The 13,815-nt window shown below is 39.3% G+C and overlaps 1 protein-coding gene across 2 annotated transcripts in view; it reads left to right on the top strand.

The window, feature by feature from the left end:
• The window catches only part of IST1 (IST1 factor associated with ESCRT-III), a 36,327-nt gene that overhangs the window by 13,876 nt on the left and 8,636 nt on the right, over window positions 1-13,815 (top strand). Inside the window, exons 2-4 of one of the 2 annotated variants that reach the window (XM_068991780.1) lie at window positions 8,738-8,840; window positions 9,250-9,430; window positions 10,724-10,811. In XM_068991780.1, coding sequence (XP_068847881.1) covers window positions 8,753-8,840; window positions 9,250-9,430; window positions 10,724-10,811 — 357 coding nt within the window. In that variant the 5' untranslated portion in view covers window positions 8,738-8,752. Of the gene's footprint in view, window positions 1-8,737; window positions 8,841-9,197; window positions 9,431-10,723; window positions 10,812-13,815 lie in introns of those variants that run through there. The other variant, XM_068991781.1, reaches the window with a different exon arrangement.

The following is a 13,815-nucleotide window of genomic DNA, read 5'->3' as shown; positions in this document are numbered from 1 at the left end:
CTGGACCATAAAGAAAACTGAGAACTGAAGAATTGATGATTTTGAACTGTGGTGTTGGAGAAGACTCTTGAGAGTCCCTTGGATGCAAGGAGATCAAGCCAGTCAATCCTGGTTTGGAAGTCAGTCCTGAATATTCATTGGAAGTACCGATGCTGAAGCTGAAACTCCAGTACTTTGGCTACCTGATGCAAAGAGCTGACTCATTGGAAAAGATCCTGTTGTCGGGAAAGATTGAAGGCGGGAGGAGAAGGGGATGACAGAGGATGAGATGGTTGGATGGCATCACCGACTCAATGGACATGAGTTTGAATAAACTTCGGGAGGTGGTGATGGACAGAGAGGCCTGGCATGCTGCAGTCCATGGAGTTGCAGAGTCGGACATGACTAAGCGACTGGTCTGAATTGAACCCCATGGTGATAAATTCGACCATATTTGGGAGACATTTCATGGCCTTTTTTTTTTTTGTCCCATGGTGCTGGGAGGCTCATCCCAGATCAGGTAAAACATCTTTGTTGATAAAGTCACTCCAGGTGTTAATTTCCTAATCAATGGAATTGGGCCCATTTATAAATAAAAAAAGTCTCTGTATATAGGATCCAGGAATTATTTTCCTTGTTGCCTCTTCCCATACCTAGAATCACACTATTGCAATTATTCTGTTATAAATGTGATCTATTTCTTCAAGATGTTTAGTTATCATTAATTTGGATGAAGGCCTGATTATGCATCATGTAGTACAGAAGACAGCAATCTTAAAAACACATTATAAGTAATAACAGTTAATAACGTGATTAACGTTTCAGATAGGGATTTAAGCCATGAGCTTTCAGAACCAAATCATCTTCCTAAAACAGCACCCATTAGAGGATTCATCTGGTATATAAACACAGCATTCAGTTTGAATTATAGCACAGGTGCCCTTTCGAGATGCTGTAAGGATAGTAAGGGCCATATGATTTTGTAAGACAGCTTTTCTTATCACAGAGACCTCAAGTTTGTGGGCTAATAGCCTGGTTGCATTAACCATATAATGCCTTTTGAGTGAATTTTGGTGAGAAATAACATTTTCCAGTCCTACAGAAGGTGGAAAAATAGCTGCTAAGTGATCATACCAGTGAAATAGAGATCTCTTGGTCCATCAAATTCATATTGATGGTAAATTTGCTGGAGTCATATCTAAGTTTGTACATAAGTGGCCTTGAACCCAAGGGAATCCTAAAGTATACCTTCCTAGCCAGTCTGGTGGAAGCCAGGGTCATAGATTGGACCCACAAAGGCCATTTAGTTCTGTTAGGTGTATTTCTGGTTTTCTGACCCAGTCTGTGCCATATCAATCACTGTCTTTTACGAGAAATGGTACATTGTTACATGGTACAGTTTTCATAAGACAGCCTAATTTTCTAGTGCTATTAGGTTGATTATCTTTGGTATGATTTAATTGTTCTCAGCATAAGGGTGGCCTTTAGGATAAACGACCATAGCCTGGTATTAGCCAGATAAACCCATCCCATAACTGAGGAAGCATCCCTCTTAATAGTCTAGAGTTTACTTTTTCTTTTTTTTTTTTTGACTAGGATTTAACCTGTTGCTCTTACTGAGCTTGAGTAACCTTAAGGGAAAATTCATATTTATGGCCAGGGTCAGAATAAATATGTTTGTTTGGCCAAATGAGTTGGTCTTATTTAATGATTATCAGTAGTAGCCCAGACAGAGCTATAATTCCTTTCTTCTAAAATAAACTGTGTAAGAGCCAGCCAATCAGAGCCTTGGAGGGGAGAAACCCACCAAGTTAAACTAGAGGTACTGGATACAGGTAATTGACCACAACCCAGCAGTATGATTGATTTATAAAATTTGCATAAGATCATGCCCATGATAGAAAAACATTTGATTCATGTGTAAGAGTCCAAAAAACCAGGACGAAAATGTAATGAACAATTGTACGAATCAGATCCAGATCTTGGATCAGCTGTCTACTTCTTATGTCATCGTCTTCACTGAAAAATTGATGCTTTCGAACTATGGTGTTGGAGAAGACTTCAGAGTCCCTTGGACAGCAGGGTGAGCAAATCAGTCAGTCCTAAAGGCAATCAACCCTGAGTATTTATTGGAAGGACTGATGCTGCAGCTCTAATACTTTGGCCACCTGATGCAAAGAGCCGGCTTATTAGAAAAGACCCTGATACTGGGAAAGGTTGAAGGCAGGAGGAGAAAGGGATGACATAGGTGGTGGATGGCATCACGAACTCAATGGGCATGAGTTTGAGAAAGCTCCTGGAGATGGTGAAGGACAGGGAAGCCTGGTGTGCTGCAGTCCGTGGGGTCGCAAAAAGTCGGACGTGACTGAGTAACTGAACAACAACAATGGCCTGGGGCATATCTTGTGGTTTTGTTTATGGTTTTATAATTAAACAAGCCTGCTTCATTGAACACTGTTCCAATAGCTTTTTTTAACTTACAGTGGCCTTCCAAAGTTTACTAGGTTTCCTTCTCTATTTATAGTCCCCTACTGGGACTTCTGCAACTACTTGTATAACTATCTTCTATTGCTATCACTGTTGTTTATTTAGATTTTGAATTCAGATGCACTTAGATTTTATTCTGAACTCTTAACCACTTAGTTGCTGGCTGATCTTGGGCGAGTGCCTGGTAGAGTAAATGACAGTCCTAGTTACTGTTTTTTCTGCCTGTCTTTCTGCTTCCCATCTATCTCTGGTTATGAATGCCTTCGGAACAAGGATACCGTATGGATCTAGGCAGCACAGAACCTACTGTAGCACCTGACATCTTAGTTTTGAATTGATGTTTTCAGTTTAGGATTATGAGGCAGGTGGCATAGACTGTCATTAATGTCATACTTCAGCTTTACTGAGCTTGTGTTTCAGAAAACTTCTCGTTCTCTCTGGTACCTGGATTTTACATGCATCACTCCCTCTGCCTGAGATAGTCACACCGTGTTTTTTACTTTATGAATTTTGTTTGTCCTTCAGGGTTTGGCTTAGGCTTTTCCTTCTCCCTAGAAAGAATTCTGTAACATCCCTGAGTAGGTTACATGTCTTTTCTGTAGAGTAGGTTTCTTAATCTTGACACTTGATGTTTTGGGCTGGATATTTTTTTGTTTGGGGCAGAGGCATGGTCCTGTTCATTGTAGGATGTTAGCATCTCTAGATGCCTACTATATATGCTAGTAGCATCTTCTCCAATCATAACAACCCAAAAAGTCTTCATTCATTGCCAAATGACTGTGGGCAAAATCATTTTCAGTTGACAACTCCTCTAGAGGTATAGTTCTTAGCAAATAGTATTGTAATTGCCAGATTTTCTTAGCTGTGTTTTCCAGTGGAATGTAAGGTTCTCTAATCACAAGGATTGTGCCTTGTTTGTTTGTTTTAATCTCCAGCATCTAGCCATTGTCTGTTGTAATCAGTAATATTTGTTAAATGGATTGAACATAATTTAGTATAATGGATCCCAGATATTTACCATTGTAAACTAGAGCTTGTATTAATTATTAAGTGAAGGATGAAGGATTCTGAAGGGCAGTTTCACAAAAAGAAGATAGTGGGTATTGGTTTATACACAGGCAGACATACTATTCCTAATGTTCATCTTTACATTGGGTTTGATTTGTCCTTTGGTTACTTTGTTAGACCTAGCTCCCCCCCCCATGTTTAAAGATGTGTATTTTATTGAAGTATAGTTGTTTCAGGTACACAGCAAGGTGATTTGGTTATACAAATAAACATATATTATTTTTGAAATTGTTTTCCATCATAGGGTTTTATAAGATACTGACTATAGTTCCCTATGCTGTACAGTAAACCTTTGTTGCTTGCTGCATAGCATAACTTTTAAAATTAGAAATCTAGCATTCTGTTCCTACTAACTCAAACAGGTAGAATGAGAACATCATAAGTTTTAGTTAGGCAAAAATTCATGTGTTCTATCTAATACATATATTGTACATATGTGTATGTATATGAAAGCTTTTCTGTTCATCTCTGTTCTTTAGTGCTTGAAGGTCTTTGGTAAACATTTCTTATCAAGCTTCACTTGATAAAAGCTTGAGAAAGAACATCAAAAAAAAGAGATGGAGAAATTGGAGAACATAAACTAAATGAAATGGAAGCACTGAATATGAAGTAGAAAAAGTGAAACAAACTAGATAAAAGTAAAAGATAATCATATACCAGTTGTTTTAAAACATGACTGGTCACTGGAAACATATCTGGAGCTCTGAAGAAAAAAAGCAATACCGGAACATTTGTATTTTCAAAAATTTCAAGATAATTTTGATTCGCATCTGGATCTTAAAAAGTGATTACAGATTTTTCTGTTAGATCCTAGTTTGGGTGATATATTAATTTTCTGTTCATCAATCATGATAAAATAGTTTTAAGTGAGTAATAGTTACATAATCACAGTAGTAAAAGATGTTTTTCAGTTTTCACAGTCAATAGCCAGACAAAAAATAAAAGATAATTACAATTGCAACCCATAATGGGAACATGATTAACTTAACAATATAAAATAATTACATACAGTTTTGGGGGGATCAGGCAGAGTGATGTGTGTGGTAAGTGGAAGTGCATGCATGCATATGTTTTCATTCACCCAGCCAGCCTCTGTCTTTTGGTTGGTGCATTTAATCCATTTACATTTAAGATGATTATCTACATTTAAAGTGATTATCAATATGCATGGTCTTACTTCTTAATTGTTTTGGGTTTATTTTCTGTAGGTCTTTGCCTTCTCTTGTGTTTCCTGCCTAGAGAAGTTCCTTTAACATTTGTTGTAAGGCTAGTGGTGCTGGATTCTCTTAACTTTTGCTTGTCTGGAAAGCTTTTGAATTCTCCATCTTGCTGGGTAGAGTATTTCTTGGTTGTAGGTTTTTCCCTTTCATCACTTTAAATATATCATCCAATTCCCTCTGGTTTGTAGAGTTTGTTGAGAAATCAACTTGATAGCCTGATGGGAATTCCCTTGTATGTTATTTGTCATTTTTCCCTTGTTGCTTTTAATAATTTATCTGTCTTTAATTTTGTCAGTTTGAATACTATGTGTCTTGGTGTGTTCCTTAGGTTTATCCTTCCTGGGACTCTCTCTATTTCCTGGACTTGATTGACTATTTCCTTTCCCACGTTCAGAAAGTTTTCAGCTGTTATCTCTTCTAATATTTTCTCAGGTCTTTTCTCCCTCTCGTTTCCTTCTGGGACCCATTTAATGTGAATGCTGGTGTGTTTAATGTTGTCCCAGAGGCCTCTCAGGCTGCCTTCATTTCTTTTCATTCTTTTTTCTGTGTTCTATGGCAGTGATTTCCATCATTCTGTCCTCCAGGTCATTTATCCGTTCTTCTGAGTCAGTTATTCCGCTGTTGATTCCTTGGAGTGTATTGTTCATCTGTTTGTTTGTTCTTTAGTTCTTGTATGTCTTTGGTAAATATTTCTTACATCTTCTCAATCTTTGCCTCTGTTCTTTTCCCAAGATCCTGGATCATCTTCACTATCATTATTCTAAATTCTTTTTCTGGAAGATTGCCTATCTCCACTTAATTTAGTGGTTTTTCTGGGATTTTATCTTGTCCCTTCATCTGGGATATACCTTTCTGCTTTTTCATCGTGATTAACATTCTGTAATATGGTTTTTGTTTTAGCTGCTGTGAGACTGTGCTTATTCTTGCTTCTGTCTGCCCTCTGATTGATGAGGCTAAGAGGGAGAGACTGGCGAAAGGAAAAGTAGGTCTTGCTCAATAAAGCTTTAATCCAGTTATCTGCTGGTGGGTAGGGTTCCTTCCCTCCTTTGTAGCTGTTTGGCCTGCAGATCAGTGGGTTCTGTCCTTGTTCAGTCGTTGTTGTCGAACTCTTTGCGACTGTGTGGACTGCAGCACGCCAGGTTTCCCTGTCCTTCACCGTCTCCCAGAGCTTGTTCAAACTCATGTGCATTGAGTCGGTGATGGCATCCAACCATCTCGTCCTTTGTCATCCCCTTCTGCCTTTAATCTTGCCCAGCATCAGCATTCAAAGAGGGGGCTCTTGGCATCAGGTGACCAAAGTATTGGAACTTCAGTTTCAGCATCAGTTCTTCCAATGAATATTCAGGACTGATTTCCTTTAGGATTGACAGGTTTGAAGTTCTTGCTGTCCAAAAGACTTTCAAGAATCTTCTTCAACACTACAGTTCTAGAGCATCAATTCTTCGACACTCAGCTTTCTTTATAGTCCAGCTCTAGCTTTGAGTAGACAGAGCTTCGTCGGCAAAGTAATGTCTGTGCTTTTTAATAGGCTGTCTAGATTTGTCATAGCTTTTCTTCCAAGGAGCAGGTGTCTTTTAATTTCATGGCTTCAGTCACTGTCTGCAGTGATTTTTGCAGCCCAAGATAATAGAGAAATAGTCTGTCACTGTTTCCATTGTTTCCCCATCTTTTGGCCATGAAGTGATGGGACTGGATGCCATGATCTTCGCTTTTTGAATGTTGAGTTTTAAGCCAGCTTTTTCACTCTCCTCTTTGACCTTCATCAGGAGGTTCTTTAATTCCTCTTCACTTTCTGCCATAAGAGTGGTGTCATCTGCATCTCTGAGGTTATTGATATTTCTCCCGGCATTTCGCATGATATACTCTGCATATGAGTTAAATAAGCATGGTGACAATATACAGCCTTGATATATTCCTTTCCCAGCTTGGAACCAGTCTGTTGTTCCATGTCTGATTCTAACTGTAACTTCTTGACTTGGGTACAGGTTTCTCAGGAGGCAGGTAAGGTGGTCTATTATTCCTGTCTCTAGCTATAAGAGGATTTACACCAAGGGGGACCTTCCCGTGCCCCTATCCCTGTGGTCAGCCCCTGCTGATCCACATCTCCATAGGAGGCCCTCCTCCACTAGCAGTTTTGGTTCAGTTTCCTGTGTGGTTACTGCCCCTCTCCTCTTGGTCTTGCTGTGTGCAAAATTCTGTTTGTGTCCTCCAAGACTGGAGTCTCTGTTTCCCCCAGTCCTCTGGAAGTCCTATAATCAAATCGCACTGGCCCTCAATGCCAGATTCCCTGGGGATTCTCCAGGCTGGGAAACCTGGCGTGGGGCTCAGAACTTCTTTGGTATTATTGTTCTGCAGTCTGTGGGTCATCCACCTGGTGGCTATGGGATTTGATTTTATTGTGATTGCACCCCTCCTACTGTGTTAGACCTAGCTTTTGTTTGGATGTTGGGATTGACTGATGGCTCAGTGGGTAAAGAACCTGCCTGCCAATGCAGCAGACACAGGAGATGCGGGTTCGATTCCTAAGTCAGGAAGATGCTCTAGTGTAGGGCGTGGCAACCAACTCCAGTACTCTTGTCTGGAAAATCCCATGGACTGAATAGCCTGGTAGGGTATAGTTCAAAGGGTCACAGAGTTGGTCTGGACTGACTAACACTTTCGCTCTTCACTTTTTGTTTGGATGTTACGTTTTGAAGTTCACGTCCATAATTAATAGAAATTGTGCTGTGTTGATGGAGAATGCATAGTGGTCAATGCACAGTGTTATACCCTAAAGTCTTATAGATGATACAGGAGTGGTTTTGTTGACTGTAACTCAGCTATTCAGCAAAAGTCTTGGTAAATAATAGCCTTCTGTTGTTGAATTTATTTTATTTTGGTTTTTGTTCTTAATTTTAACTGAAGTATAGTTGATTTACAGTGTCAATTTCTGCTGTACAGCAATGTGATTCTTGTACATATACTTTCTTTTTTAAAAATTCTTTTCCATTATGGTTTATCATAGGATATACTGAATTTAGTTCTTTGTGTTGTACGGTAGGATCCTATTGTTTATCCTTATTGTTGAATTTTATATTAATACATAAAGTTTTTTTTTAGCTTTTTACCCGTTTGTGTATTTCTTTGTGAGTAGATATTAATGATATTTCTGTGATCTTGGGCTGTAGCTTTTTCTAAAGGTTGAGACTTAGTAGGAGGATTTGAGGACTAAAGGTGGTAATATTTATGAATTTGGATATAAATTTGATAATCTCTTCGTATCACTACCTTTGTGTTTTATGGGAGAGTAGGAGGCCTTCCTGGAGAAGGCAACGGCACCTCACTCCAATACTCTTGCCTGGCAAATCCCATGGACAGAGGAGCCTGGTGGGGTGCAGACCATGGGGTCGCTAGGAGTCGGACATGACTGAGCAACTTCACTTTCACTTTTCACTTTCATGATTGGAGAAGGAAATGGCAACCCACTCCAGTGTTCTTGCCTGGAGAATCCCAGGGACCGGGGAGCCTGGCGGGCTGCCGTCTATGGGGTCACACAGAGTCGGACACAACTGAAGTGACTTAGGAGCAGCAGGATGCCTTCCTGCTTCTGTTTTTTTATCACCTTACTCCTATGCCAGTACATAGATTAGATACTCATTTCATCCATCACCAATTTCTTTCATCTCTATGTTCAAAATAGATCTCAGTGCAATCACTTCTGCCATTACTGCTGACTATCCCATCCTAAGCTGTTTTCATCTTTTGTTTGGACTGCTCTAATAGCCTTGTCCTTGGTCCTCTTACTTCCATTATTCTCCTCCCCCAATCAATTCTCCACACAACAGCCAAATGACCTTTAAAAAATGTGAGTCACATCATGTTATTTATCTGAATTTAAAAATTACTCTGGTTTATAATGTGAAATAATTCACCATCTCACTGGTCTTAATTCCTGAACTAATTTTGACTTGAAAGTAATCACCATGCTTCTTATCTTTTCCCAGGAGGAACAACACAGCATGCTGGGCTCTGGATTTAAAGCTGAGCGTTTACGAGTCAATTTGAGATTAGTCATAAACCGTCTTAAACTGTTGGAGAAAAAAAAAAGTGAGTGGTGCATGCTTGCCTTACATTTTTTTTTTCTAGAATACATGGTTGAGTCTTAGCACCTTATTATTAGCTCTTTCAGGCTAGCAGTCTGAAGTCTTAGGGATCCCATATCCTCTAAGTTTTGGATACATTTCTGCTATCTTTTTGACTAGTTAGACTGAGTCACTTTGTAACAGGGAAAGGGGCATACTGTTTCTGTGGAATAGATAAATGACTACACAAACACTATTCTCACCTAGAAAAGGAAGCAAATTCTAGAATAGATGAGATGAGACTAAGTTTGCTAAGGAAGGGTGAGCTAGGATATAGTAGAAACACCGACTTTTCTCTTTTGGGGTGGATGTCTGCCTGCAGGCCAGGGCCCATGTACTACTGCTGTGTGACTGGAGTGGGATTTGTGCTTTAGCGGAATTGGCCCAGAAAGCAAGGAAAGAGATTGCTGACTATCTGGCTGCTGGGAAAGATGAAAGAGCTCGAATCCGAGTGGAGCACATTATTCGAGAAGACTACCTTGTGGAGGCCATGGAGATCCTGGAACTGTACTGTGACCTGCTGCTGGCTCGATTTGGCCTCATCCAGTCTATGAAGTAAGCCGTTTTGTCCTTTTTTTCCCTTCATCGAGATGTAGTTGATTTCGGAAGAAAATTCACGTATTTAGTGTGTGCAAGTGTACAATTTGATGAGTTTGGGCCATAGGCATTTATATAGCTGTACACATCATCATAAGTTAAAAAAGCAGTTGTCATCTCCAAAAATTTCCTTGTATCCCTTTTTTTTGATAAGAACACTTAACATAAGATCTGCCTTAAACTGTTTAAAAAATTTTTTTTATGAAAAAATTTATTTGTTGCTGCTTTGGGTCTTTGTTGCTATGCATGGGCTTTGTCTAGTTGTGGCAAGCGAGGCTGCCCTCTGGTTGCTGTGCTCCGGCTTCTCTTTCTGGGGCTTCTCTTGTTGCAGAGCATGGCCTCGAGAGCTCGTGTGCGTAGTAGTTGTGGCACACGGGCTTGGTTACTTTGTGGCTTGTGAAATATTTCGGGACCAGGGATCAAACCTGTATCCCCTGCATTGGCAGGTAGATTCTCAACCACTGAACCACCAGGGAAGTCAGTTCTTAAACATTTTTAAGCACTCAGTACAGTACTATTTAACTGTCCGCACAGTGTTATTCAGTAGAGTTCTAGATCTTTTTCATTTTGTAGAACTATAATGAAGTAAGGTATTTTGATTTGAAGATTAAATCAGATCACCCCTGGAATTTGAGAAAGGAATGTTACTGGCCTCTTCCTGTGTGTGGGGAGCTAGCACTCAGGGACTACCACTTCATGTACACAGGATGTTTTTCCTACTACTCACTTGAGGGCCTGATCTCAGTGTAGATTACTGTTGAAAATGTGAAATCTGAAATCAAGAGGCCTGAATTTGAGACTTGGCTCAACCATTTGCTGACTTTGTGACCATGGGCTGGTTTCTTAGTTTGAGATTTTCCCCCAAAATTGGATGACAGAAATGTCTATAAGCCTAGAGTTATTGTGAGGATCCAGTGAGATTTGTGGCTCAGACAGTAAAGCTTCTGCCTACAATGCGGGAGACCCGGGTTCAATCCCTGGGTCGGGAAGATCTGGAGAAGGCAGTGGCAACCCACTCCAGTGTTCTTGCCTGGAAAATCTCATGGATGGAGAAGCCTGGTAGGCTACGATCCATGGGGTCGCAATGAGTCGGACATGACTGAGCAACTTCACTTTCACTTCTCACTTTCAGTAAGATTTGTGAGATTGCCTTAGAGGAGGTTATCAGGTATGTGATACAGACGGGGTTTTGTTTGTTTGAAAGAATATTAAATTTTACTGATTTCCCCCCATCTCCCCCACCTTAATTAGGGAGTTAGATTCTGGTCTGGCTGAATCTGTGTCTACATTGATTTGGGCTGCTCCTCGACTCCAGTCAGAAGTGGCAGAGCTGAAAATTGTGAGTACAACCAGTTTCAGTGATGCATGTAGTTTTTCCTGTTGTTAGAAAGGTTGGTTTATATATGTCACTTCTGCTTACTTATTTTGTACCCTTCTCGTGCTACCTTTGAAAAAGGCTTTGTGAAATGGTTCATAGAATGGAACTGTTCATAGAGTAGCAGAGTGTTTTCCAAACTTGAATAGTTTTTCTAAGAGGCAAAGTTACATATAACCCATGTTTTTTCTTTACTTTATTGTAATGTCATTTAAGTATGTTTTTAAACAACTGTAAGTCAGTAAAGTTACAGTAATATTAAGGGAACAGATGTTTTCTTTCATTCATTTGTTCCAGAAATATTTATTGAGTCAGTGTTGTGCATTACATGGCCACTGAGAGTGCAGTGGTGAGTGAGTACTCTTATAGCTTAGAGTCTGGCAGGAGACACAGACATTAACTGAAAAATTACGTGCCACAACATGGATATGGTACTGCTCAGGTACAAATTCAATCGAGTTGTTTTCTCTCCTATTTTCTACGTCTTTGCCAGTTATTCACTTGGATATTGTCTCAGTCTTATCTCCCACCTATCTTATAAAATTTCCTTGTCCTCTGTATATTTTTATTTAAGAGCTCTTTTTAATTAAGTCTCTGAATATCTATTTTTTAAATAGTCTATTTTTTTTGTTATTGTTTCATGGCTTCACTGTCTTCTAACTCTAGGAATATTATAGTCCTTCATAAACTCTTCTTGTTTCTCTAATGTTTGTTTACTTCTGTTTCTTAAACTGTTTTTATAGTAGAGGGTTTTCTGAAAGGTTTGGCTGTTTATTAAAGACTGAGGTACTGAAAATGGATTGGAACCTCTTGTGTGCTTAGGTGGGTCTTAATGCCAGATGCCAATTTTTTTGTCTCCTTTTTTTTTCTTCCAGTTTTAATGGGATATAACTGACAATACAGGACTGTATAAATTTAAGATGTACAGCATAATGATTTGACTTATATCATGAAATGATTATCACAATAATTTTGGTAAACATCTGTCATCTCATATTGTTGTTTAGATGCTAGTTGCGTCTAACTCTTTGTGACCCCTGGACTGTGGCACGCCAGGCTTCCCTGTCCTTCACTATTTTCTGGAGTTTGCTGAAACTCACGTCTGTTGAGTCGGTGATGCCATCGAACCATCTCATCCTCTGTCACTCCCTTCTGCCTTCAGTCATTCCCTTCATTGGAGTCTTTTCCAGTGAGTCGGTTCTTTGCATCAGGTGGCCAAAGTATTGGAGCTTAAGCTTCAGCATCAGTCTTTCCAATGAATACTCAGGACTCATTTCCTTTACAATTGACTGGCTTGATCTCCTCATTGTCCTAGAGACTGAAGAGTCTTCTCCAGGACCACAGTTCAAAAGTATCAGTTCTTTGGTGCTCAGCCTTCTTTATGGTCCAGCTGTCACATCCATACATGACTACTGGAAAAACCATAGCTTTGACTGTACAGATCTTTGTCGGCAAGGTGGTGTCTCTGCTTTTTAATATGCTGTCTAGATTTGTCATAGCTTTTCTTCCAAGGAGCAAACATCTCATCCATCTGGGCATTTCAGATGATATACTCTGCATATCAGTTAAATAAGCAGGGTGACAATATACACCCTTGACATACTCCTTTTCCTATTTTGAACCAGTTCGTTGTTCCATGTCTTGTTCTAATGGGTGCTTATTGACCTGCATATGGGTTTCTCAGGGGGCAAGTAAGATGGTCTGATATTCCCATCTCTTTATGAATTTTTTGGTTTGTTATGATCCACACAGTCAAAAGCTTGGATATAATCAATGAAGCAGAAGTAGATGTTTTTCTGGAATTCTCTTTTTCTATGATTCAGCAGATGTTGGCAGTTTGATTTCTGGTTCCTCTGCCTTTTCTAAATTCAGCTTATATATCTGAAAGTTCTCAGTTGATGTACTGTTGAAGCCTAGATACAAAATTAAAGAAATAGAAAAAAAGTTAGTTTTGTGAAGTGAACTCTTTATAATTTACTCTCAACAATTTCACGTATAACATACAGCAGTGTTAATTATATTTATCACTGCATCTCTAGTCCTTACAGTACATTGCATCTCCAGTCCTTATTTATCATTTTAAAATTAATTTTTTATTGGAGTATAGTTGGTTTACAATGTTGTTTGTTTCTACTATACAGCAAAATGAGTCAGCCATATGTCTGCATATATCCTGGCCCCCCGCCTTTGGAGTGCCTCCTGTTCAGGTCACCATGTGCATTAGGTAGAGTTCCCTGTGCTACACAGTATGGTCTCAGTAGAGTATCAATCCCAGTGTCCCAGTTCCTCCCATCCCCTGCCCTTTCCTCCTTGGTGGCCATATATTTGTTTTCTACCTCTGTGTCTGTTTCTGCTTTGCAAATAAGATCATCAGTACCATTTTTCTAGATTCTACATATGTGCTTAATATATGATATTTTTCTCTTTCTGATTTACTTCCATCTGTTTGACACTCTTAAGTACATCCATATCTCTGCAAATGACTCAACTTCATTCTTTTTTATGGCTGAGTGGTATTCCATTTTATCTATATACCATATCTTCTTTATCCATTCCAAAATTCATGGACATTTAGGTTGCTTCCATGTCCTGACTATTGTAAATATACTGCTGTGAACATTGGGTACATGTATCTTGTTGAATTATGGTTTCCTCTGGGTTTATGCCCAGTAGTGGGATTACTGGGTCAAAGGGTAATTCTGTTTTAGTTCTTTAAGGACCCTCCATACTGTTTTCCATAGTAGTTGTATTAATTTACACTGCCACCAGCAGTGTAAGAGGGTTCCCTTTTCTCCATACCCTCGCCAACATTTGTTGTTTGTGGGTTTTTTTTCATGATGGCTATTCTGACCATAATAAGGTGATACCTTACTGTAGTTTTCATTTGCATTTCTCTAATAATTAGTGATGTTGAACATCTTTTCATGTGTTTGTTGGCCTTCTTACTTACAACTGAAAGTTTGTAGTA

Source organism: Capricornis sumatraensis, chromosome 20 (assembly GCF_032405125.1).
Source record: "Capricornis sumatraensis isolate serow.1 chromosome 20, serow.2, whole genome shotgun sequence".
NCBI lineage: Eukaryota > Metazoa > Chordata > Mammalia > Artiodactyla > Bovidae > Capricornis > Capricornis sumatraensis.
This window is presented reverse-complemented; position numbering and strand designations above follow the sequence as displayed.